The 27,963-nt window shown below is 42.9% G+C and overlaps 2 protein-coding genes across 2 annotated transcripts in view; both read right to left on the minus strand.

The window, feature by feature from the left end:
* LOC106610077 (uncharacterized) overlaps positions 1 to 27,963 on the minus strand; it is an 88,768-nt gene that overhangs the window by 14,110 nt on the left and 46,695 nt on the right. The gene's annotated exons all lie outside the window — the stretch shown is intronic.
* On the minus strand, positions 790 to 27,257 carry LOC106610089 (uncharacterized). Its single transcript, XM_014209251.3, has 7 exons — positions 23,765 to 27,257; positions 20,972 to 23,638; positions 18,782 to 18,912; positions 18,429 to 18,593; positions 10,449 to 10,560; positions 8,684 to 8,781; positions 790 to 7,294 (listed from the first exon to the last, which is right to left on the minus strand). The coding sequence occupies exons 2-7, from the start codon at positions 21,258 to 21,260 to the stop codon at positions 6,359 to 6,361; spliced, it is 1,731 nt and encodes a 576-aa protein (XP_014064726.1). The 5' UTR covers positions 21,261 to 23,638; positions 23,765 to 27,257; the 3' UTR covers positions 790 to 6,358.

Genomic DNA, 27,963 nt, shown 5'->3' on the forward strand with positions numbered 1-27,963 from the left:
TACCTTAGCTGGGGCTCAGACACTTGGGGCCCAGAGAGAGGAGAGGTCAGACTTGTCGTCATGGGAATGTGTCTTTACCTATGCTTAAACCATGTGAAGGGATGGCGTGATTACTGGGGAACCAATGACTTGTCTCCACAATGTCTGTGAGCAAGTCACACCCTCCTTTTCCTTATTGTGGGGAGGTTTATGGCAGTGTCTGGGACCAAGGTCTCTTAGATCTCACACTTATCCTGTGATAATATATGGCCTAGAGGCTCACTCCCTCCAGTGAGCCTGTCCAGGAGTGGGGTCAAGAGGGGGTTTGCTTGAGATGGGAGCATCTAGAGTTGACAATTGATATATACCATTGGATGAAATAGTTCTGTTCAATACCGTACCAGGGAGGGACAGTTCTAAGGAGACCAGATACTGGGCTATACCATTAATCCTGTTGACATAGCAGTTACTGTCTGATGTGTTTTATGGATATCTGTCATACAAAACGTAACATTTGTGAACTGTTACTAAGTATCTGTGGTTTGTCAATGTACGTTGAAGGGGCTGTATCGTTGCTATAAAAGATCCCTGAGCCATTCTGTAAGCACCTCATTAAATGATTCATTCGAGAGAATGGATTGGTGGGGTCAAGAACTTTTGCAAAAGTATCTTAAGTATTAAAGATGTAGTTTTAACTCGGACTGGTGTGTTTGTAAATCCTCATTTGGTAATGCGGAAATTAGCCACCACAAGCGACAGGCAGATTATGTTGTGCCCAATATAAATGAATGGCAAATAATGAATACCCTGTCATTTTGAAGTAACTTTTATTGTAATTAAGAATAGAATATGTTTCTGAACACTGCTACATTAATATAAATGCTACCATGATTATGGATAATTATGAATGAATCGTGAATAATAAGTGAGAAAGCTACAGAGGCACAAAGAGAAGTTGCTGTAGACCACCGAGTACTAACAGTAAGTATCTGAATAAAATGTGTGAAATGCTCAATGGTGTATGTGATATTAACAGAGAGGTATATTTTCTGAGTGACCTAAATATTGACTGGTTTTCATCAAGCTGTCCACCCAAGAAAAATCTTCCAACTGTAACCAGTGCTTGCAATCTGGTTCAGGTAATCATTCAACCTACATACAAACAGCACAGGAATGAAATCATCCACGTGTGTTGATCACATCTTTACTAATGCTGCAGAAATCTTCTCTAAAGAAGTATCCACACCCATCGGATAAAGTGATCAGAAACCAAAGTTCCAAAGGCTGGGCCTAAAATTGTGTATGAGAGATCATACAAGAGGTTGTGTAGGGAGTCCTATTTTGAAGATGTAAATAATATTTGCTGGTCTGTTGTGTGTAATGAGGAGAAACATTTATGAAATTGCTTTTTCTAGTTACTAATAAACATGCACCCATTAAGAAACTGACTGTAAAAATGTCTAATTCCCCATGGATTGATGAGGAATTAAAAAATGGTATGGTTGAGAAGGACAAGTCAAAAGGAATGGCAAATAAGTCTGGCTGCACAGCCGATTGTCAAACGTACTGTAAATTGAGAAATTATGTATCTAAACTAAACAAAAATAAGAAACTGTACTATGAAACGAAGATAAATGACATAAAGAATGATAGTAAAATGCTTTGGAGCACCTTAAATTACATTTTGGGCAAATAGGCGAACTCGGCTCCATCCTTCATTGAATCAGGTGGCTCATTCGTCACAAAACTCTCCGATATTGTCAACTAGATTAGCAAATTCAGGCATGACAACAACAAACTCTGAACCTTCATACCCATGCATAACTGACCAAATTATGAAAGACAAGCATTGTAACTTTGAATTCCCTATTGTGAGTGTGGAAGAGGGGAAAAGGTAGTGTTATCTATCTATAATGACAAACAACTTAGCACTGACAACTTATTTAGGATGGTAGCGGACTACACTATATTGCCACTCCTATTTGCCATGTCTTCAATCTAAGCCTACAAGAAAGTGTGTGCCCTCATGCCTGGAGGGAAGCAAAAGTCATACCGTTACCCAAGAATAGCAAAACACCCTTTACTGGTTCAAACAGCCGAGCAATCAGCCTACTACCGACTGTTAGTAAACTTCTGGAAAAAATTGTGTTTCACCAGATACAATGCTATGTTACAGTAAACAAATTGACATCTGACTTTCAGCACGCTTATAGGGAAGGGCACACAACATGTAAGGCACTAACACAAATGACTGATGATTGGCTAAAATAAATAGAAAAAAAATTGTGAAAAAGATTGTGGGAGATTTTTTGTTAGCATTCAGTGCAGCTTTTGACTTTATCGACCATAGTGTGCTGGTGAAAAAATGTGTTATGGCTTTACATCCTATGTGATATCGTTGATCGAGAGTTACCCATCTAACAGAACACAGACAATGGAAGCCTCTCTAAACTTAAACCAGGTAGAGCTTGGCATACCTCAAGGTAGCCATCTTGGCCCCATACTTTTTTATATTTTTACATATGACCTACCACTAGCATTGAGTAAAGCCTGTGTCTATGTATGCTGATGATTCAACATTATTATACATCACCTACCACAGCAAGTGAAATCCCTACTACACTTAACAAAGAGCTGCAGTCAGTTTTAGAATGGATGGCAAGCAATAAGCTAGTACTAAATACACTAAGTGGCCAGTTAATTTGGTATAATACTCCGTTTGCAAAAATAGTTTGCTTCTTCAGACAGTGAGTCACGTGGCCATGGCTTGTAATGTAAAGCAGGCAGACAGGCATTGAGGTATTCAGTTACTGTTCGATTGAACGTTAGTATGGGCAAAATGAGTGACCTAAGCGACTTTGAGCGTGGTATGATCATCGGTGCCAGGCGTGCCACTTCCAGTATCTCAGAAACGGCCGGCCTCTTGGGCTTATAATGCATGAAAGTGTCTAGGGTTTACCGAGAATAGTGCGACAAACAAAAAACATCCAGTCAGCGGCAGTCCTGTGGGCGAAAATAGCTCATTGATGAGAGAGGTCGAAGGAGAATGGCAAGAATCGTGCAAGCTAACAGGTGGGCCACAAACAGGTAAATACCAGCGCAGAACGGCATCTCGGAATGCACAACTATTTGGTCCTTGTCACGGATGGGCTATTGCAGCAGAATTCCGGATCTTGTTGCATCATGCTGATGGCAGTCAGGATTTGGCGTTAAGCAGCATGGGTCCATGGCCCCATCCTGCCTGGTGTCAACAGTACAGGCTGGTGTAATGGTGTGGGGAATGTTTTCCTGGTACACGTTAGGTCCCTTGATATGAATTGAGCAACGTTTGAACACCACACCTTGTAGAATTCATGCCAGAAGAGCAGTAAAATCTGATTTAAAAAAAATATAAAACAGTGTGCTGCTCAGCAGCCTCAGCCAGCACTTGCCTCGCAGTCAGGTCGGCCTCATTCCATTTCAGATTCACATGTACACTATATGACCAAAAGTATGTGGACACCTGCTCGTCGAACATCTCATTCCAAAATCATGGGCATTGATATGGAGTTGATCCCCCCCCTTTGCTGCTATAACAGCCTCCACTCTTCTGGGAAGGCTTTTCACTAGATGTTGGAACATTGCTGCAGGAACATTTGCTTCCATTCAGCCACAAGAGCAATAGTGAGGTAGGGCACTGATGTTGGGCGATTAGGCCTGGCTCGCAGTCAGTGTTCCAATTCATCCCAAAGGTGTACGATGGGGTTGAGGTCAGGGCTCTGTGCAGGCCAGCCAAGCATCTCAGTGCAAGAGGTGTCACTACAGTCCCTGGTTCGAATCCAGGCTGTGTCACATCCGGCCGTGATTGGGAGTCCCATAGGGCGGCGCACAATTGGCCCAGCATCGTCCGAGTTTGGCTGGGGTAGGCCGTCATTGTAAATAAGAATTTGTTGTTAACTGACTTGCCTAGTTAAATAAAGGTGAAATAAAATGTTTATTTGAATGTCATTGTTTGCTGTGCGTAGCCAAAATCATGAAAAACAGCCCCAGACCATTATTCCTCCTCCACCAAACTTTACATTTGGCATTATGTATTCGGGCAGGTAGTATTCTCCTGGCATCCGCCAAACCCAGATTAGTCCGTCAGACTGCCAGATGGTGAAGCATGATTCATCACTCCAGATAACGCAATTCCACTGCTCCAGAGTCCAAAGGCAGCGAGCTTTACGCCACTCCAGCTGACGCCTGGCATTGCGCAAGGTGATCTTAGGCTTGCGTGCGGCTGCTCGGCCATGGAAACACATTTCATGAAGCTCCCGAAGAACAGTTCTTGTGCTGACATTGATTCCAGAGGCAGTTTTGAACTCGGTAGCGAGTGTTACAATCAAGGACAGGCAATTTTTACGCACTTCAGCACTCGGCGGTCCCATTCTGTGAGCCTGTGCGGCCTACCACTTCGCATCTGAGCCGTTCTTGCTCCTAGAGTTTTCCACTTCACAATAACAGCACTTACAGTTGACCGGGGCAGCTCTAGCAGGGCAACAATTTGATGAAAGTTGGCATCCTATGATGGTGCCACGTTGAAAGTCATTGAGCGCTATGTTTGTCTATAGAGATTGCATGGCTGTGTGCTCGATTTTATACACCTGTCAGCAACGGGTGTGGCTGAAATACCGAATTGTCCGTAGAGCTCCTAGACAGGATTGTGTCGAGGCACAGATCTGGGGAAGGGTACCATAACCTTTCTGCAGCATTGAAGGTCCCCAAGAACACAGTGGCTTCTATCATTCTTAAATGGAAGAAGTATGGAATCACCAAGACTCTCCCTAGAGCTGGCCGTCTTGGCCAAACTGAGCAATCGGGGGAGAAGGGCCTTGGTCAGGGAGGTGACAAAGAACCCGATGGTTACTCTGATAGAACTCCAACGTTCCTCTGTGGAGATGGGAGAACCTTCCAGAAGGACAACCATCTCTGCAGCACTCCACCAATCAGGCGTTTATGGTAGAGTGACCAGACAGAAGCGACTCCTCAGTAAAAGACACATAACAGCCCGCTTGGAGTTTGCCAACAGGCACCTAAAGGACTCTGACCATTTCATCCTTGATGAAAACCTGTTCCAGAGCGCTCAGGACCTCAGACTGGGGCCAAGGGGTTCACCTTCCAACGAGACAAGGACCCTAAGCACACAGCCAAGACAACTCAGGAGTGGCTTCGGGACAAGTCTCTGAAAGTCCTTGAGTGGACCAGCCAGAGCCCGGACTTGAACCCGATTGAACATCTCTGGAAAGACCAGAAAATAGCTGTGCAGCGACGCTCCCCATCCACCTGACAGAGCTTGAGAGGATCTGCAGAGAAGAATGGGAGAAACTCCCCAAATACAGGTGTGCCAAGCTTGTAGCGTCATACCCAAGAAGACTCGAGGTTGTAAATTAGCAAACATTTCTAAACTTTTTTTGGGTTTTGTCATTATGGGGTATTTTGTGTTAATTGATGGGATTTTTTTTTATACAAGGCTGTGATGTAACAAAAATGTGGAAAAAGTCAAGGCGTCTGAATACTTTATGAATACATGATTTGCAGATTTCCCTTAGGGAACGCCTACTCTGGGAAGTGTGCGTGTGCAATAACTCAATTCGCTCTTAAACTCCTTCGAAAGAACACAATTTTTTACACATTTTTGGTGAAAGGGTAAAGTCTGCCAAACTTAATCCACTCTGTTCCTAACAGATTATAGTTTTGAAAGCAGAAAACTGTATTGAGATCAAATTGATGAGAAAATTAACAGAATGTCGGCCAAAAACCATCTGGCTCCATTTTCTCTCACTGCCAACCACTGGGCTTCCTCTCATCACCATATTTGGTCGTGAGTGGTAACGCCAAACGGATGCTTCACATTTATACATCCGGTGAAATATCAGGCTCATTGTTGTGACAATATGTTCGAAGGACAATATGTGACAATATGTTCGAAGGAAGTCAAGGAAACTAAGTCAATTTTTTAAGCAAATAAAAAGACAACATAATTTCTCATTAACCGATTTGATAATCTATTTTTAGTACATAAAGGAACAGATACCTCCTGATTATGCCAAATAATTTTTTGGGGTAGGGGGTGTTATAAAGGTGTTACATAAAAGAGGGACATTATATTTGTTATGAATAGAACATAGGCAAAACCAAATTCAAAGGATGAATATAGTGTTAGACTTAAATGACAGTGTTATGGCAATGCCAGCACACCAAACAACAAGTCTGTATCATGTGAGAAAGACAGCATGCCCAGATGCTGAGGGATTTAGTAATCCAAAAAAAACTCTTACCCAAAGACACTTCATAACTATAATATGTCAGCTAAAGAATGGTTCCCAGATATCCCCTGTGTACATCTCAAGCCACACTGCTACGATTTCTCCCCATTGTGGACACTCCTATGTCTGATAAGGATACTCAGGAAGGAGAAGCTCTTGTAACATAGCTTACACTTGAAGGGCCTCTCATTGGTGTGGATGGTCTGGTGCTGCTTCACATATTTTGCTTTAGCAAAATTCTTCCCACATGTGGGGCAGGCATACGGCTTTTCTGCATCCGTCCTAACGCTCGGCCTCCCATGTTGTGACCCAATGACACCAGAGGAGGTAGAAGCAGGAGCCACTCTCAGATGGTTAGTCTTTGAGCTCCCTCCCTGACCTCTAGCCATTGTTTGGGTGTTGTTGGGATTATGTGATGTGTTATAGGCTAGGTACCTCTCGTGTTGAACACCCATCCTGACCCTGTCTGTATTGGTGGGGTAACCCTGAGGTAACTGAGGAAGGCTAGACCCAGGTCCAGGCTTTCTATGAACCCAGTCACAAGGCATTAGATGAGAACCTGAAGGAGAAGACAGACTTGCTGATAGACTACCACCAGGGGCATCTCCCACTGCACTCTGTGAAGGCTGAAGCCCAGGGTGATCTGCTCTGTTCATCATGGATACTGTGGTGTTTGTATCATAGGAACAGGAGGGTCTATCTCTATCAGCCCCAGGCCCTGCTTCATCCCTGCACCGAGACTGTGAAGAGAAGGGTCTGTGCTTCAGACTGGATCCCTGACTGGAGCCTCTGTCTATCTGATGACCACCAGGACTGAGGTTGTTCAGTCCACCTGTCCACTGGTTGTTTTCTATGTGGTGGAGTCTTTGTACTTCGCGGTTGTGTCCTGGTTCCGACTCGGGAAGGAAGAGCGAAGGCTCCTGATCCATGGTCCTGATCCGGGGCCAGGGTTTATGGCCAGCCACCTCAGAGGTCCACTCTCTCCCACCAGTAACACTGGATATCAGCAGGTCTTCATGGGCTGCAGACTGAAAACAAAGATTGTACAGAAAAGCATAAAGGTTATATAAGACACTTTTAACCACAGTCAAGCCCATGTCTAAAACTGTGATTCAAGTACCTAACAATATGGAGCCATAGAAGTTTATTATTATTTATTTTTTAATGTCCATTTGTCTTGAAACGTAATCCCTGCAATGATACAAAAATAACTAAATCAGTCAGCACTGTATTTGATTTCAACAAAATTGTCATACACTACTTTTATTGCACAAAATGATACATGTGAAAAGTAGAATATTTTTTCTCACTATGGTAACACTTTCCTTTTTCTGTACATCTGCTACCCTCGCTTTGATTAAATACATTTTGGAATACTTTGGAAAAGGTTCAACATTACACACATCTTTACTACTTTATATCAAGTAATTAGGGCACTATTTCCTCATTATAATACACCAGTATCAACCTAAAGGGACATAGTTGTCACTCTTCATCAGTGAAGTATTTTTACAGACACCATCACACCAACCATATCATCTACTCTGCCTCATCATACTCATTATTTCCTCAGTTCACCTCCACTACATCCTAAAGCAACAGAATGAACTACAAACTAACTAGTACTACACATTACTATACTATTTCTGCTGGTGTAGCCTGCGGTAGCTCCTCTAAGAACCTCTTCCCGCAGTGCGTACAGGCGAATGGCCTCTCTCCCATTTGGACTTTCTGCTGGTGCGAGAACCTCTTCTCACACTTGTGGCAGCAGTAGGGTTTCTCCCTTGTGTTTACCCTATGGTGCCTCTTCAGGTTGAACGAGTGTGAGAAACTGGTCCGGCACAGATGGTGTTCATCCTCTGGTGGAGCTCCACTTGTTTGGGTAAACTGAAGGCTTTTCAACAGAATGAACACAGGAAGAGCTTCTCTTTGCCACCGGATCTACTCATAGCATTACTACTACTGTCATTTGTCAATGGGCTTGTGTAGCCATTTAGTGTTGAGGCACTGGCATTGTCTGAGGTCTGGTTTAACATTAGGAGAGTGTGAGGAGGATGAAGGCCAGGGAGTGTCTGTGTTGTTGCAGGGTCCATGTTCCAGTTGATAGATCCTATAGAAGGCAGGCTGAAGGCAGAACCTGTTAGAGGGTTAACCTGAGGCTCCATCAGTCTCTCTGAATCACAACTATAGGAGCAGGATGGAGCATCGCTAGCCGAGTCTGTGTCTGTTCTCTCCTGCCGCATACGGACACCTCCCCGTCCACGCAGACCAAATCTACGCCTCGCCCTGGTCTCAGCCAGTTTGTTGTCTTGGAGACTAAGTTTGGTTGTTGTTTTGCATTCAATTGTCTGTTTCTGGTTGTGGTTAACGGTGTTGTTCCCCAGCCCAGAGTTGAGGACGCTGTCCCATCCACTGACCTTCACTATATCGCCTCTGGTCCTGCCCTGATCAATGTTGTTTTCCCCTGGGCTCTTGGCTGCACCGGTCTGGGTATCCAAGATGGCCACCCAGTCTCCTGCAGGAAGAGGTTAGAGAATAGAAACTCTACATATGGAGTTTTTTTTGTTGTCAATTACCTGGTCAAGTTCATACATTATTATGTGTGTTTTTGTATGTGAACATAAGCTGCATTGATTTAATTTTATGAATGAAGAAAAAAAAGAATAGCCAGGCGTATCACTATTCACATTGAAGATCTATTACTGTGTGTAGGCTATATGTACACTCCCGTTCAAAAGGTTAGGGAGGGTTTGGCTGGCAGGGATGTTCTTGTCCCATTGCGCACTAGCGACTCCTGTGGCGGGCCGGGCGCAGTGCACGCTGACCGGCTCCAGGTGTACGGTGTTTCCTCCGACACATTGGTGCGGCTGGCTTCCGGTTTGGATGCGCGCTTTGTTAAGAAGCAGTGCGGCTTGGTTGGGTTGTGTTTCGGAGGACGCATGGCTCTCGACCTTCGCCTCTCCCGAGTCCGTACGGGAGTTGCAGCGATGAGACAAGACAGTAACTACTAACAATTGGATACCACAAAATTGGGGAGAAAAAGGGGGTAAAAATAAAAGAAAAAAATAAATGTCCTTGTTTTTGAAATATATTTTTTTCAAATTGTCCATTAAAATAACATTGTTTTAAATGACTATTGTAGATGGAAACAGCAGATTTTTTTAAAATAGAATATCTACATAGTCGTACAGAGGCCCATTATCAGCAACCATCACTCCTGTGTTCCAATGGCACGTTGTGTTAGAGTTCCCCTCTCCAGTGACTGTGTTCTTTTGCCCATCTTAATCTTTTCTTTTTATTGGCTTGTCTGAGATATGGCATTTTCTTTGCAACTCTGCCTAGAAGGCCAGCATCACGGAGTCGCCTCGTCACTGTTGACGTTGAGATTGGTGTTTTGCGGGTACTATTTAATGAAGCTGCCAGTTGAGGACTTGTGAGGCATCTGTTTCTCAAACTAGACACTCTAATGTACATAGTCCTCTGGCTCAGTTGTGCACCGGGGCCTCCCACTCCTCTTTCTATTCTGGTTAGAGCCAATTTGCACTGTTCTGTGGAGGGAGTAGTATACAGCGTTGTAGGAGATCTTCAGTTTCTTGGCAATTTCTCGCATGGAATAGCCTTCATTTCTCAGAACAAGAATAGACTGAGTTTCAGGAGAAAATTCTTTGTTTCTAGCCATTTTGAGCCTGTAATAAAACCCACAAATGCTGATGCTCCAGATACTCAACTAGTCTAAAGAAGGCCAGTTGTATTGCTTCTTTAATCAGGACAACAGTTTTCAGCTGTGCTAACATAATTGCCGAAGGGTTTTCTAATGATAAATTAGCCTTTTAAAATTATAAACTTGGATTAGCTAACACAACGTGCCATTGGAACACAGGAGTGATGGTTGCTGATAATGGGCCTCTGTTCGCTTATGTAGATTTTAGATTAAAAATCAGCCGTTTCCAGCTACAATAGTCATTTACAACATTAACAATGTATACACTATATATATATAATATGATCAGAAATACAGTGTAGACATTGTTAATGTTGTGTATATATATATATATATATATATATATATATATATATATATATATTTGATGTTATTTTAATGGACAATTGTTTTTTTCTCCAAAAACAAGGACATTTCTAAGTGACCCCAAACTTTTGAACGGTAGTGTATTTCTCCCTTACCTTGCGCCCCCATCTTTAGTCCACTCAGCAGATCAATGCTCTCTGGTTCGTCTTCTATTGTCTCCTCTTTGACCAGCAGCAGATCAAGCTTCCCATCCTCCATGTCTACTGACTGTAAGAGATACAGAGTGAGATGATGTTGGATCAAGAAATCTGATAGAAGCACCCTGCTATGGAGCATCTTCTGATTGGGCAATGAGGGATTTATATGAGTACTTTGCAAACATGTCAATTTATTTTATACTATGCAAACGTGTTAGTTGATTTGATTACTTGACACTCTTTAATGGTTTGATCATTTAAAAGCCATTGTCCCACAAAATTAATCAAGACCTCGGCCAATATCTACAGAGTCTCAGAATAGGAGTGCTGATCTAATCGTTTAATCTGATCTAATCGTTTAAGCTGATCTAATCATGCTGATCTGATTTGTTTAATCACGGAATAGTAATTAACTAGGAAGTTGGGGCACCACGGGAAAATGTTGTTTATAGAGTTGCAATTTCCCGAATATAACTCTTCAGATATTTTATTATCTTATCGATTACAGTTGTATATTAATGTATTATTATCTCATCAGTGTCATTCCTGAATGTCGCAAACCCTTGAGTATCTGCACGAACCCTATCATCATAAATCATGAATCAGTGATATACAAAATGGCTTATTTACTTTTACTAACTAACTAACTAATCAATCACAGAATTACATAAACACACACACAGTAGATCATACATTGGTTACTAACATGACACAAAGAAAAGTCCCTAGTGGGCTAAGCCAATATGATGGCTTGGTAGACAAAGGAAAAGGGTGGGGAAAGCTTAAGAGCGGGAAATTCAGAGTTGATAACTACACTCATGGTAATGCTAATACTTTGAACATGAACAACCACTCATTCGAAAAGAAATGGCAATTTACATATTTACAAGTGTATGCCTTTGTTGTCCCTCTCTGCGATCGCCAGTCTGTCTACTGGATAGATTGTCAACAGAAAGTCTCTGGTTTGTCCACCAGAGATCAAAATCTCTGGTTGTAGCTTGTTATAATGGATACGTCAGAGCACCATTCAGGCATTTGACCGGTTGCATTTACCAGACTAAAGTACTTAAACAGCTGCAGCCTGAATAATTGTTCTTTAGTTTGTAGATTTGTTAGCCATTTCAACGTGGGAATGATCTCCATGTTCTCTGGTCCTGTCCTTTGGTAGAGTTGCCAACCATTTCAACATATAGCGATAGCTTCCATGTTTTCTGGTCTAATGTAAATTTTGACACGGGTGGTTTTATACAGGAGTAGAAAAGGGGGCGTTCCATGATGCCGTGTAGTGTCTGTGCTCACAGGAGCGTGGCCACTGACTGATCATAAGTTACTATGAAAATCAATTCTCATTTAGAAGACTAAGATCACATTGTTATCTTTCCAAAAGTATTCTTATGCTTAATCATTCATTTTATACAACATTCAGATGCAAACCCCATAATTGAGAAGTGTATACAAACAAAGAATGTGTGTCTCCTGTCCTTCATGGGGTCACCAAATGAAACAAACTCGACATGACTGTTCCTTAAGTGTCCACGGACCACTCCAACTGCTTGGAATACAGAAATACTGTTCAATTATTCAACCTTTTGATGTCCAAGTGTCTCTGTGTTCCACAGTCACATTACAATCTCGATACTACAGAGTCCAGAAGCAGAGTATTTTACGACCAACATAAAGCGTCCCCCTCTACCTCTGCAGGAGAGAGAGGGCGCTGTAGAGAGGACCCACTGTACCCTGATCCTTCAGATCTTCACAGGAGAGTTATGACAGGTGTGACTAGCTCTGTTTTGTACTGACAAAAATGTTGTTATATGTAGAAGGCAGACAACAACGTTTAAATTAAGTCTCTAAAATCAAATAGATCAATATATCCCCAAGCGAATGGGAAAGCTTGAGCGGTCAATTATGTACAAATGCAAACCAATCAGTTGGTAAAGCGGCGCGGCGACACAAATCCAACAAAGCATTGCTTCCCCAGAGCAAAAAACAAGGAGCAATTAGGAGATGCAAACGAGAGTAATGAACAGCTAAAGAATATCAAACAAAGCTAAAATGCTCTCAATGCACACCAAAACAAACTGCTACAATCGGTTGTTAAAAAAAGTAGATTCGCTCGAAAATAAAGTAGTCTATCGTGTCAGACATGCACGTGAAAGAACAACAAAAAAATGAGCCTGCTGGAAACAAAGTTGCAAACTTTAGAAGATGAATTGGACCAGCAAGAAAACAGAATGAGACGAAACATGAGAATATTGTCTGTAACAGAAGACGAGGAAAAAAGGACACCTTTCCAGCTACGTGGTCAAACTGATATCAGAGGAAGTTGCCGTGGATATAGCACCAGAGGATCTGGAACGATGCCAAAGGATCGGGCGTGAAACAGAAGAACGCTGAATATCCCTGCATGGTAATCTTCAAGCTGTGGAACTATCAGACCAAAGTCAACATTCTGAAAGCACAGGGGGGAAAGAAGATCAAAATCCACAGCCAGTCCATTCCATTCGTCTTGGACCTGTCTGCTAGGCTGAGGAGAAAACGCAAGGAATACATTCTGATCAGACAGTCACTGGAGGAAGAAGGAATCAAATCCCAACTCTGCTTCCCGGCAGTGCTGTGGGTATGGAAGGGAACGCAAAGGATGGAACTCACCATCGCCGATGAAGCCCTAATCAAGCAACAAGAAACCTTTCCAGTTGAAGAAGGAGAGCCCCCTGTTCTGAGATGAGGACGAAGTAGGAAAAAACTATGAGCGCACTAGGCTACATACAGTGATGCCTATGATCAGCTTATGGTAAATTGAGATCATATTATGTCCCCCTCCCCCATTAAAATCTATAATCTACTTTCCCCAAGTAACTATTCTTCTCTAGGAAGTAACGATAGAAGTAGCCGATGTCAATGGGCTACATGGACAATGAAAATATAATACAAAAGAGGAAATATAGCATGTATGTCAATAACTATTTGGTCCAGCTTTTTTTTAAGTGCATCTTATGATAGCTTCATAAAGCCTTCGTATAGGCGTCATAACACTACATATTTGTGAAGCATCTCATCTATAACCGTATATCATGCTCTATAAAGATTCATAATGTGGCATAACTGTTTGACATATTTATACATCTTTTATAGAGCATGAAATACAATGAAAGATTTTTGGCCCATTTATGCAGTGCTTATGAACCCTATATCAAGGCTTTATGAAGCCTTCAAATAAAGTGGAACCAACTGTTCTATGGATGTGTGTGTGTGTTTGGGCGTGAGTGTAGGTGTGTGTGGGTGTATGTTTGTGTGTCTGTTCATATGAATGGGAGTGTGAAGGAGGGTGAATTAATACGTGTGAAGAGGGAGTGAATGGGTGTGTGGATGCACAGGGTATGTGTGAATGAAGGAGAATGGATGAGTAAGTCGATGTATGTAAATGTATCTGAGAAGAAGGGAGGGTGGAAAAAGACAGGAGGTTGGGACAAACTTGGCTTGGGTGGGTAAGGGTGTCCAAGGATGGGAGGTTGTGACAAGCTTGGCAAGGATGGGAGGGTGTGACAAGCTTGGCAAGGATGGGAGGGTGTGACAAGCTTGGCTTGGGTGGAATAAAGGGGGGAGGGTGTGATGGGCTTGGCTTGGCTCGGGGGAGGTAAAGGGGGGAGGAAAACTGGGATAGGGAGGTTTTGAGGGACAAGCTTGGCTTGGGAAAGAGGAAGAAAAGATTAATCTATACTACAATGTAATTTGATTTACTTTTGTTACTTGAAAACCTGCTGTAAAATGAATAAGATTTCTGGACAAATTAGGAGGTAAAGTCATTATTATTCCTTGTTTGCCATTATAGTTAAGTTCCAATGGTGGTTATTGGCGAGAGTGGAGGGATAGGAGCTGGGAGGGCATCAAACACTTCCCTGAAGTACAGTGAGCTCCAAACGTATTGGGCCAATTTTTGTTGTTTTGGCTCTGTACTCCAGCACTTTGGATTTGAAATGATACAATAACTATTTGTATTTATTATGGATCCCCATTAGTTCTTGCCAATGCAGCAGCTACACTTCCTGGAGTCCAGCAACATTAAGGCAGTTATATACAATTTAAATATTACATTTCATAACACTTTACCCAATACATTTAGTGTGTTCCCTCAGGCCACTACTCCACGATCACATATTTACAATACAACATCCATGTATGTGTGTCTGTGTCTCTTCACAGTCCCCGCTGTTCCATAAGGTGTATTTTTATCTGTTTAAAAAAAAAATCTGATTCTACTGCTTGCATCAGTTACCTGATGTGGAATAGAGTTCCATGTAGCCATGGCTCTATGTAGTACTGTGCGCCTCCCATAGTCTGTTCTGGACTTGGGGACTGTGAAGAGACCTCTGGTGGCATGTCTTGTGGGGTATGCATGGGTGTCCGAGCTGTGTGCTAGTAGTTTAAACAGACAGCTCAGTGCATTCAGCATGTCAACACTTCTTACAAAAACAAGTAGTGATGAAGTCAATCTCTCCTCCACTTTGAGCCATGAGAGATTGACATGCATATTATTAATGTTAGCTCTCCGTGTACGTTTAAGGGCCAGCCGTGCTGCCCTGTTCTGAGCCAGTTGTAATTTTCAGAGGACTCCCTTTGTGGCACCTGAACACACGACTGAGGCTAAAGTGAAGACTGATAGATTTTATTTAAGGTTATTGTCATCCATATCGGGTGAACCGTTTAGAAATTAGAGCACCTTTTGTACATAGTCCCCTCACTTATGTGTATTAAAGTATTCAAAAGTGTATTATTTGTTCCCATATTCCTAGCGCGCAATGAATGACTCTACAAACTTGTTGGATGCATTAATGTTTATTTTGGTTGTGTTTCAGAGAATTTTGTGCCCAATAGAAATGAATGGTAAACAATGTATTGTGTCATTTGAGTCACTTTTATTGTAAATAAGAATAGAATATGTTTCTAAACACATCTACATTAATGTGGATGCTTCAATGATTACAGATAATCCTGAATGAATCATGAATAATGATGAGTGAGGAAGTTACACGCACAAATATCATACACCCCCAAATGCTCACCTCCCCCGTTATTGTAATGGTGAGAGGTTAGCATGTCTTGGGGGTATGATATTTCTACATCTGTAACTTTCTTACTCATCATTATTCACGATTCATTCAGGACTAAGGGTGCGTTCGTAAATTCACTCTGGCTATTTACTCCGATTTCAGAGCACTCTCGTGAGTGTGCAAAAGCGCAGATTATCTGACAATTTTACAAACACTCAACACCCCTTGAATATGGCCGGTGTCAGTAAACCTCAGCGAAAAAGCGTAATTAAATTGTTGCCAGGAGCACAGTTACAGTCACCAACGCTCTGGATAACATGAAAACAGCCTAACCAGCTCTGCTAGGGAGAGTAAAATGGTCAGAGTGAGGTGTTCTCTCATTTTCGGGCTCCCAAGTGGCGCAACGGTTTAAGACACTGCATCTCAGTGCTAGAGGAATCACTACAGACCCTGGTTTGATCCCGGGCTGTATCACATCCGGCCGTGATTGGGAGTCTCATAGGGCAGCACACAATTGGCCCAGCGTCGTCTGGGTTAGGGGAAGGTTTGGCCGGGGTAGGCCGTCATTGTAAAATAAGAATTTGTTCTTAACTGACTTGCCTAGTTAAATGAAGGTTAGCTTGGGTGCTTGACAATGCTCTGAATTTACAAATGCCCAGAGGGCACTCTGGCACTCCAGATTGAATTTACAAACACACTGTAAGAAAGTTAGATGCACAAATAGCAGTATGTTTGTATGCAACGCTTAAGAGAGAGCTCTTCATTTTCAAGCCGTTGGCTACGTCCATTTTCAACACACTAACACAATACATGTAAATCTACATTTAAAAGGGGGGGGGGGGGGGACTCATTTGAGATTGGGAGCCTTGCCACAATCTGCGTCAATTACGCAGACTCGGCAATTTACACAGAGAGCAATTTGATCAGTCAGTCAAATACATGTGATAGTTGCTTTGATGATCAGAACGTGCAGTTGGACTGAGGTATGTTAAGGACACTTCAATTAACAAGTGTTGGAACCCGTCCAACTATGTTGACGATTTTAATTGGCTGATGCAGAACTTGTTCCAGGATATAATCTGATGAGACCAGCTACAATTTAGCGTTTTGTCACCTGCAAGTAAATCAAACATTTTAATTGGCTGATACGCATTTTGAGCCGCAGAAAATATTTACATTTAAATTGTTGCTTATGTTCCCCACTACGTTTGAGTCCTATACAGTACAGAATGACTTTTTTTTTTAAACCCATCATGGGACATAAATATGATGATGTGGGTAAAAACAAGTCAGCTATGATAAGTTAAAAGTCATCAGACAAACCTTACTAAACTATGTTGACGTGTACAGTAGGTGTTTGGGTATATTTAGTAAGTGTATATTGGTTATAATATCGTGTGTATGCAGAATAGGGTGAGATCAGATGTGATGTATACTAAGAGTCTAAATGAAAGTCTTAGAATGAAAAGTTCCATTTTGTGTTTATTGAACATAAACAAGTTTTAAATACACCATATGAAAACCACACATACACATCTCAACTAAAAGTGTCTTGGGAAAAAAATTAGGTAGTTGAATGCAAGTAATTAAATAGGCATTTGTGAACATCATATAGCCTACACAGTACAAACACAATATGTAACAGACTTTTTAGGCTTATATATGCCTTATATATCACAATGTCTGGATGCAGTATTCTACCCAGGAATATTCAACACTGATATCTGTTCCTCTCGTTATTCCAAACACATCTATGGATCTATTCTACTGACAACAATTAAAATTAATCTTTGTCTTTAATGCAGAGTTTGATCTAAACATCAGAAGCTATTGAGTGGAATGGTTACTTTCTATGTTATAGAGTGGAATGTTTTTTCTGCTGGTGTATCTTGAGGTAGCTCCTCTCTGAGAACCTCTTCCCACAATGCGTACAGGCGAATGGCCTTTCTCCCGTGTGGACCTTCAGGTGCATCTTCAGATGGTCCTGGCGGGAGAACCTCTTCTCACACTGGGGGCAGCTGTAGGGTTTCTCACCTGTGTGGACCCTCTGGTGTCTCTTCAGGTCACGAGCCTGGGCGAAGCACATATGACACTGGGTACAGCTGAAGGGTTTCACCCCTGTGTGGACCCTCTGGTGGATCTCCACCTTCTGGAGGCAGCTGAAGCCTTTGTTACAGAACATGCAGAGGAACCGTTTCTCTTTAACATTGCCTGATATGGCTCCCACTCCATGAGCCTGGGATCTAGTCCTGTCGTTTGAGTTCAATACCTGATCGAAAAGGTCATGGCTGGGTGAATCGGAAGGCCCCATCGACGTGGACACTGGGTCGCGATCCCTGAACTCGTGTATAGGAGAGTGGGTCACGACGTTTGGATTTGTGTCTAAGCTTTCCCTGTAATCTAAGGAATCTCTGCCCTGTGAGTGTCCATCTCCTAGGTGACTATCTGCATTCCATGTGGGAGAAGCGTCACCCTCCACTTTCACAGTCACCTCATCTATGATTATAACCTCCCCTTTCTTATCTAGGCACCCTTCAGAGTATACACTACTACTGTTCTGGTTCCAGTCTTCTCTAGACAGATCAGTCTGTGTCTCTAAACCCAAGGATATGTTGCCAGGGTCCATCGCTGTAGAGTAAGAACAAGATGGATCATCACCACCAGTGTAAAACACGTCACCAACTCCACGGGAATTAACCGTTCTTTGGCTCTGGTGAAATACAGGTAAGTACTCTGAACCGGGAGCAGGAGGACAGCCCAGTGTCCCCAACCCCAGTCTCTCTGGGTCTGATCTGTGGTCAGATCCTGTGTGTAAGAGCCTTTTTGTTACAGTTAAAGTATTGGTGTCTGTTACTGACTTGAGGACGGCGTTCGGCGTTCCACTGACCTCAGTGATGCTGCTTCGGGTCCTGGGCTGCGCTGAGGCGGTGGTGGGGTCCTCCATGGCTACAGAGGGTGTTCCAGTCTGGATGTCTGTGCTGTGCTGTGGGTCTTCCTCTCCTTCAGACCTCTCCATCTTGACCCCAGGACCTGCAGTCTCTGCATCTGCAGACTGACACAAAAAGAGAGGAGGTTATTACCGGTAAATTAGTAGAATTGGATAACAATGTCGTAGGGAACTCTCAAAAGCTCCCCTATGGCAGATAAGCAAGTGAATAGCTGAGGGGAGATTTTCTGAAATAAACGGGCCACATTAGATTTACAAAGTAACTAACTTTTATGCAACACTATGACACTAACCTCTATCACGATAATGTGCTGGGTTGAGGTTCCACTCCCCTCATCAACAGTGATTGGTTGGTCATCTTTCCATGTATTGTGTCCCGCTGGCTTCACAAAGCTTATGTGGCCTCCAGTGAGACTCCCTTCACCTGAGAAAGTGATTGGGGGGAAAAACAGTTCTGCATGAGGGGCGAAGGGTGCAATTTCGTTGCAGAACACGGGGGAGTTCTCATTTTAAGGCTTGTATGAAAGTCCTGCTTAATATAACAGTGTAAGCGTATGACAAGCCAAAAATCAATGGCTCTGGTTACAATAGCCTCTTAGAATCTGAGGGTGAAATACTTCCCCACTCGTCTCTAACATGTAGGCTCAACATTCCTGAACAGTCCCGTTACAAGTCAGAATGTTGAACAAACTTCATTTCAACTTACTTTACTTGTTGTCCGCTCATTTTGTCCCTATGTCGGAGGTAATCCGGTACAAAATATCCCCAGGGAAGTGTTATCAACCCCGACCTACTGATGCAAATCGCACTTGACAAACACTTGCACAATATGGCCGAGCGTAACCGAACGGCAAACACTTCCAGCTGATTGCGAGGAAATGTGCTCCGGTCAACGTTCGTGTCAAGAGGTTGAAAATACAAGCGACAGAACCTACCGGCGCCGCAAAAAGTAGGGTAAACAACCCTTTCCTGTGGATACCCTATCTCCTACTGCCAAAAGGACCAACAGCATGAACAACCGGTAAAGTGTAAATATCATTTTAATAAACATTCTGGCTTGTAGAGACTACTGCATCTTTTCATGGTTACATTAAGACACCATGGAGCCGGCACGAGATATGGGTCCGTACAACAGTGCAGTACTCCAGATTTGACCTTTATCCACACTGCTCCATCGAGAAGATTGAAATACTGTTAGTTTTCCCAGAAAACTGCCATTTTTGTCCTCACGCTAGCTAGCAGTAGCCACAGCAGCCATAATGGAATTGCATGTCATGTTGGCTGTGTCCACAAAAGTATGTGGACACCTGCTCGTCTAACATCTATTTCCAAAATCATTTCGATTAATATGGAGTTGGTCCCCCTGTGCTGCTCCACTCTTCTGGGAAGGCTTTCCACTAGATGTTCGAACATTGTTGCGGGGACATTCTTCCATTCAATTTCAGCCACAAGAGCATTAGTGAGGTCGGGCACTGAAGTTGGGCGAGTAGGCCTGGCTCGCAGTCGGTGTTCCAATTCATCCCAAAGGTGTTCGATGGGGTTGAGGACAGGGCTTTGTGCAGGCCAGTCAAGTTATTCCATACCGATCTTGACAAACCATTTCTGTTTGGACCTCGCTTTGTACATGGGGCATTTCCCTGCTGAAATAAGAAAGGGCCTTCCCCAAACTGTTGCCACAAAGTCAGAAGAACAGAATTGTCTAAAATGTCATTGTATGCTGTAGCATTAATATTTCCCTTCAGCGGAACTAAGGGGCCTAGCCCAAACCATGAAAAACAGCCCCAGACCATTATTCCTCCTCCACCAAACTTTACAGTTGGCACTCTGCACTCAGGCAGGTAACATTCTCCTGGCATCCGCCAAACCCAGATTTGTCCATCGGACTGCCAGATGGTGAAGCTTGATTCATCACTCCAGAAAACATGCTTCCACTGCTCCAGAGTCCAATGTCGGCAAGCTTTACACCACTCCAGCCAACGCTTGGCATTGCGCATGGTGATCTTAGGCTTGTATGCCGGCTGGAAACCCATTAAAGGTCAAATTTGGAGTACAGTGGCATATCCTATCCCTGCATTGAGGTACGTTTTCCGACCCATATCTCGTGCTGGTGTCCTAATGTAAACAATATTGGAGCCCCCCAAAAAAGACACAATAGTCTCTACCAGCCAGCATGTTGAATAAAATATTATTTACACTTACTAACCATGATTGGAGCCCCAGTGCAGCTCATTGTAAACAATAGTAATGGTAGGGTCGGTATGGCAAGGTGACCTACTTTTATTCTGCATCCAAAAGTCGTGTGCATTTGTTTAGAATATGATATTGAATCTTTGCGCTAGATGGCTAGTAATCAGGGAATTTGAAATATTGCATACCATTCAAAAACTGACCAAAACCCAATTCTGGGTAACATCTGAACACATGTGCAGGGAGGAAAGGTGCAATTAACTTTATGAACGGCGACAGCCTTCTGTAAAATGTACCTCTTGCCATTCCCCTGTCTCGGTCGACGAACTTGACACTACTGGGACGACTGGCGAGGACGCGCTCTCGCATTGTCCCCTCTGCGCGCTCCCGTGCCACCTTCAGTTCCAGTAGCTGTAGTTTCCTCCGCAATGTTCTGTTTTCTTTCTGGCTTTGAGTTATTTCCAAACGAAACACTGCATAGTCGTCGTCTACGAGTTTACAGATCTCTGCCACGGCTGCATTCGCTAACACCTCCATGATGGAGGCTATTTGAGTGTGAAAAACCATATCGTTACAGTTAGCCATTGTTAGCTAACGTGATCAGCTACTATACCTAGTTAGCGTTACCTAAATAATATCTATTAACCAAGTCCTGGCATTAACGCGAATCAAAAACTACATTGGGTAAGTATGTGACGCTATACAGTTAAAGGACTGATATTCCATGGTGATGATAAACGTCCAAATAACAATGCTAACGTGGAAATAGTTTTTGATCACTTCCGTTTACACTAAAGAGAAAGGATCTTATTGGTAGGCGTCATAGCTCAAATGGTGTGGTTAAATGAAAAAGGTATGCGTGCTGTTCTTTGAAACACGGTACTGCTTATAGAGTGTCATTGCGATCTGTGGATTTGCTGTTTTCTCGTGTCCATTAACTCGTGACATTCCTAGATTACTCATTATATGAATAACGTCGGATTAAATCAACAAATAAGATAGTCTGTTGAAAAAACGTTAGTTACAAGTAGTGGTGTTGTGCACATTTTTTTAGGTGAGGGAGCGCCCCCAAAAAATATCCCAATGACTTAATAATTTCCTCAATCAACGTTTGTACAGACAGTTTATAGAATATGCATCCTCCAATTGGAACGTCTGCCCATGCCCACACTATGGGTGCGTTTGTAAATTCACTCTGGCTATCTACTCCGATTTCAGAGCACTCTCGTCTGAGTGTGCCAGAGCGCAGAATAACTGATGAATTTAAGAACGCTCAACAGCCATTGAATATGGCCGATGTCAGTAAACGTAGGCAAAAAAAAACGTTATTAAATTGTTGCCAGCAACAGAGTTAGTCACTAACGCTCTGGATAAAAGGAAAACAGCCTAACCATCTCTGCTAGGGCGAGTAAAATGGTCAGAGTGAGGTGTTCTCTCATGTGTGTCTGGAAGTAGCTAGCAAGGTAGCCAACGTTAGCCGGTTAGTTTGGGTGCATTACTGCCGTTGTGAGGTCAGAACGCTCGGATCAACCCTACTCCTCGGCCAGAGCGTCCAGTGTGAACGCTCCAGAGCGAAACCCTCTGAATTTATGAACACGCAGAGCACACTTTGGCATTCCAGATTGCATTTACGAACACACCCTATTGTCTCAAAAGTTTATATTTTTAAATCCCCTTAAACACCAAGTTAGGAATAGGCTACCTCATTTCAAAATAGGCCGTCGCTGTCAATCATGTATGATTATTTGTCACTTTATACTGGTGAAACGTCCAAACTGCATCTCCATGACAACCATTTAATTGATCTCAATCAGTTTTATGGGAATATGCATTTATACTGAACAAAAATATAATCGCAACATGTAAAGTGTTGGTCCCATTTTTCACGGGCTGAAATAAAATATCCCAGAAATGTTCCATATGCACAAAAAGCATTTTTTCTCTCAAATGTTGTTCACAAATGTGTTTACATCCCTGTTAGTGAGCATTTGTCCTTTCCCAAGATAATTCATCCACCTGAGAGGTGTGGCATATCAAGAAGCTGATTAAACAGCATGATCACTACACAGGAGCACCTTGTGCTGGGGACAATAAAAGGCCACTCTAAAATGTGCAGTTTTATCCACAACACAATGCCACAGATGTCTCAAGTTTTGAGGGAGCGTGCAATTGGCATGCTGACTGCAGGGACGTCCACCAGAGCAGTTGCCAGAGAATTTAATGTTAATTTCTCTACCATAAGCCACTTCCAACGTCGTTTTAGAGAATATGGCAGTACGTCTAACCGGCCTCACAACCGCAGACCACGTGTAACCACGCCAGCCCAGGACCTCCACATCCGGCTTCTTCACCTGTGGGATCGTCTGAGACTAGCCATCCGGACAGCTGATGAAATTGAGGAGTATTTCTGTCTGTAATAAAGCCCTTTTTTGGGGAGAAACTCATTTGGATTGGCTGAGCCTGGCTCCCCAGAGGATGGGCCTGGCTTCCAGTGATGGGCATTCCGGCTCTTTCCAGTGAGCCGGCTCGTTTGGCTCAGCTCACCAAAAAGAGCTAGCTCTTTTGGATCCCAAACGGCTCTTTAAAAAATATATGTTTCGTATTTTTTCAAGTCAAACAGTTTGCGATAGTTTGACTATGATTGGTGTTAAAACAATTCAAATTAAATTATTAAATGAAATCATACTCCACCTTAACCACAATGTATTTAAAAATGCATTGGTTTGTTTGAAGAGCCTCATCAATCGCTCTGGCATCACTGAAGGCTAACTTCTCAAACCTGGGGTCAAGGGCAGCGGTTTCTGATAGCATGTGATTATATTCCATTCTGTGGAACTTTCTGTCACAGGGTGTCCATCAACTCTGTCACATGTCCTGTGGCTACATTTGCTTCTCTCTGGCGGCTGGCTGTGATTCGCTGCAGACCCTTAAACAGGAGTATCATTTTTGAGGCTGTCACATAGCTGAAAAGGGAGAACAGTAACGTATTGGTTCATGTTTTGTGTACTGATACTACATTATCATCTACTGCTCATATACATATATAATACTGGATTAAATAATGATGACGTAATAACTGCTTACTGTACCTCTCTCCACTGATCTCCACAGTGACCTGCTCAAAGGCTTCCAGGACTCTGCACACCTCCTCCACCACCTCCCATTCCTCTTGGGTCAGAGCATCAACAGGTGCATTGACAATGGCCAGGGTAGAGATGATGGCATCCTTTGACTCAAGAAACTGCTTCAACATATAAAATGTTGAATTCCACCTTGTAGTGGAGTCTTGTTTAGGCCTCAGCTCAGGCATCCCCATCTGGCATTGTGTAGACTTTAGTTTTTCAGCACCTACTGTGCTCCTGTGGAAGTATTCCACAGCTGCTTTCACTTTGTCCACAGTGGGCTTCATCACCTTCAGAGCATCTCTTACAATCAGGTTGATTGTGTGGGCAAGATATGGATGATGGGTCCATTTAAACATGTTCATGGCTTTGGTTATGTTAGCTGCATTGTCGCTAATACAACAGACCACTTTTCCATCTACTTGCCATTCTCTGGCCACTCTCAACAGTTCCTCTGCCAAGTTCTCTGAGTTGTGTCTGTTGCTGAACTCAAAGCAATCCAGAAGACAGCTAGACATCAAAAAATCTTCAATGAAGTGACATGTAACCAACATGTAAGAAGTGCTTACCCTTGATGTCCAGCAGTCAGTGGTAAGGCAAACTGCAGTAGCTTTTGGACTCTTTCCCGCACTGAAGCCTGTGTGCTCTCATACAGTTGTAGAATAAGTGATTTTGAAAGGGTTTTCCTGCTTGGAATTGTGTACATTGGATTTAGACTATTGCTATAATTTCTAAAACCTCTGTCCTCCATGATCGAAAATGGCTGGAAATCAGTGGCAATCATTTTAGCCAATGCAATATCAATTTGGCCTTGTTTTGCTACAGACATAGACTTTGGCATAAACTGGTCCATAGAAGACTGCGTTGCTGTGGGTCGTGGAGTAGGCCTACTTGACTGAGTGGATACATCTCCACATGTGGAGGTGCTGGCTCCACCACTATCACTAGCAGGCCCGCTAGTTCCTCGAAGCTCCGCTACAGCTAGCTTCACAGTTGGGTGCACAGTTCGCATATGCCGGTGTAGGTTGTGCATAGAACCGGCTTTATATGAGATTTTGTTTTGGCAAATTCTACATTGTGCTCTAACATTGTCTACATTATTAAAATGCATCCAAATGCTACTGTGCTTCCGACTCATTTTCCAGCTGTTGTTTTCACAGCTGTCCTTCCTCTCTCTCCTCGGCTGCTAAGTGTGTGACTGAGTTAGTTGGCTTCGCCCTCCCTCACGCATCTTTGGTTCATTGATTGACAGGAACAACAGGTGAGGCTGTTAGTCTGAACAGACAGTTAGAACGAATCTGTGTGCGCTTGAGCATTTAGGCCTATATTATTTTATTTCTTTTTTTCGTTCTTTGAATTAGTTAATTGTATTCATTTAAATCTTTTGATTATTCATATCTTATTTTTTAAATATTTTTATAAATAGATTAGGCTCTTCTGATATGCGAGCCGGCTCCCAACGTTCACCTACAAGAGCCAACTCGTTCGCGAACGACCCATCACTACTGGCTTCCAAGTGGCTGAGCCTATAACCTCCCAGGCTCACCCATGGCTGCGCCCCTGCCCAGTCATGTGAAATCCATAGATCAGGGCCTAATTTATTTATTTAAATTTACTGATTTCCTTATGAACTGTAACTCAGTAAAATCGGTGCAATTCTTGCATGTTGCATTTTCTATTTTTTTCAGTAAATACACTATATAAGGCTCCTTAACAGCTTCTACCCCCAAGCCATAAGACTGCTGAACAATTAATCAAATGGCCACCTGGACTATTTACATGTATTATCTATGCATAGTCACTTTACCCTTACCTACATGTACAAATTACCTCTACTAACCTGTACCCCCGCACATTGACTCGGTACCGGTACCCCCTGTATATAGCCACATTATTGTTATATTTTACTTTAGTTTATTTAGTAAATATTTTCATAACTCTATTTCTTGAACTGCATTGTTGACTAAGGGCTTGAAAGTAAGCATTTCATAGTAAGGTCTACTACACCTGTTGTATTCGCCGCATGTGACAAAGAACGTTTGATTTGATTTATATACAAAAGTATGTGGACACCCCTTCATATTAGTGGATTCGGCTATTTCAGCCACACCCGTTACTGACAGGTGTATAAAATCGAGCACACAGCCATGCAATCTCCATAGACAATACGCAGTAGAATGGCCTTACTGAGGACCTCAGTGACTTTCAACGTGGCACTGTCAGTTCATCACATTTCAGTTTGTCACATTTCTGCCCTGCTAGAGATGCCCCGGTCAACCGTAAGTGTTGTTATTGTGAAGTGGAAAAATGTAGGAGCAACAACGGCTCAGCCGTGACTCTGGAGCAGTGGAAACGTGTTCTCTGGAGTGATGAATCACGCTTCACCATCTGGCAGTCCGACAGATGAATCTGGGTTTGGGGGAAGCCAGAAGAACTCTACCTGCCCGAATGCATAGTGCTAACTGTAAAGTTTGGTGGAGGAGGAATAATGGTCTAGGGCTGTTTATCATGGTTCGGGCTAGGCCCCTTAGTTCCAGTGAAGGGAAATCTTAACACTACAGCATACAATAACATTCTAGACGATTCTGTGTTTCAAACTTTGTGGCAACAGTTTGGGGAAGGCCCTTTCTTGTTTCAGCATAACAATGCAACCGTGCACAAAGCAAGGTCCATACAGAAATGGTTTGTCAAGATTGGTGTGGAAGAACTTGACTGGCCTGCACAGAGCCCTGACCTCAGTCCCATCGAACACCTTTGGGATGAATTGGAACGCTGACTGCGAGCCAGGCCTAATCGGCCAACATCAGTGCCGACTTCACTAATGCTGTTGTGGCTGAATGGAAGCAAGTCCCCGCAGCAATGTTCCGACATCTAGTGGAAAGCCTTCCCAGAAAGCCTTCTAGTGGAAATCCATCTCCATATTAGATGATTTTGGAATGAGATGTTCGACTGGCAGGTGTCCACATGCTTTTGGTCATGTAGTGTAGTTCGCCTAAGCGAAGCCCTTTCCACATGTTGGGCAGGCGTACTTACTGATTGTTGGCGTCCGTCCTAACGCTCGGCCCCCCACGCTGTGACCCAATGACACCAGAGGAGGTAAAAGTAGGAGCCACCACCCTCAGTCAGGTGGTTAGTCTTTGACCTCACTCCTTGACCTCGAGCCATTGTTTGGGTGTTGTTGGGATTGTGTGCTGTGTTATAGGCTAGGTACCTCTTGTGTTTAACACCCATCCTGATCATGGATACTGTGATGTTTGTATCATGGAAACAGGATGGTCTATTTCTATTAGCCCCAGGCCCTGCTCCATCCCTGCACTGTCCCTCGTGGTTCGGGCCTTGTTCTGACTTGGCAAGGAAGAGTGACTGGTTCTGACCAAGGGCCAGGGTTTGTGACCAGCTGCTTCAGAGGTCCACTCTCTCCCACCAGCAACACCGGATATCAGCGGATCCTCATGGACTGCAGACTGTAAACACAAATTGAACATAAAAGTATGAAGGGATTATATAAGAAACTCTTTGCTGTACTCACAGAAACGTGACATATTATAAAATGTTAACCACAGTCAAGCCCATCTCTAACCCTTTCATTCAAATACCTAAAAATATGGAGCCATTGGAGTTTATCGTTATATATTTTTTTCCATGTGTTGATTCAAGAATTAGGTAAATCAAATCAAATTGTATTTGTCACATGCGCCCGAATACAACAACCTTACAGTGAATTGCTTACTTACAAACCAACAATGCAGTTAAGAAAAATACCACAAAAAAAAGAAATAAAAGTAATAAATAATAAGAGCAGCAGTAAAATAACAATAGCGAGGCTACAGTTGAAGTCGGAAGTTTACATACACCTTAGCCAAATACATTTAAACTCAGTTTCACAATTCCTGACATTTAATCCTAGTAAAAATAATCCTGTCTTAGGTCAGTTAGGATCACCGCTTTATTTTAAGAATGTGAAATGTCAGAATAATAGTAGAGTGTGATTTATTTATTTCAGCTTTTATTTCTTTCATCACATTCCCAGTGGGTGAGAAGTTTACATAGACTCAATTAGTAATTGGTAGCATTGCCTTTAAATTGTTTAACTTGGGTCAAACGTTTTGGGTAACCTTCCACAAGCTTCCCACAATAAGTTGGGTGAATTTTGGCCCATTCCTCCT

The sequence above is a fragment of the Salmo salar genome, chromosome 08 (assembly GCF_965601325.2).
Source record: "Salmo salar chromosome 08, fSalSal1, whole genome shotgun sequence".
Taxonomy (NCBI): domain Eukaryota; kingdom Metazoa; phylum Chordata; class Actinopteri; order Salmoniformes; family Salmonidae; genus Salmo; species Salmo salar.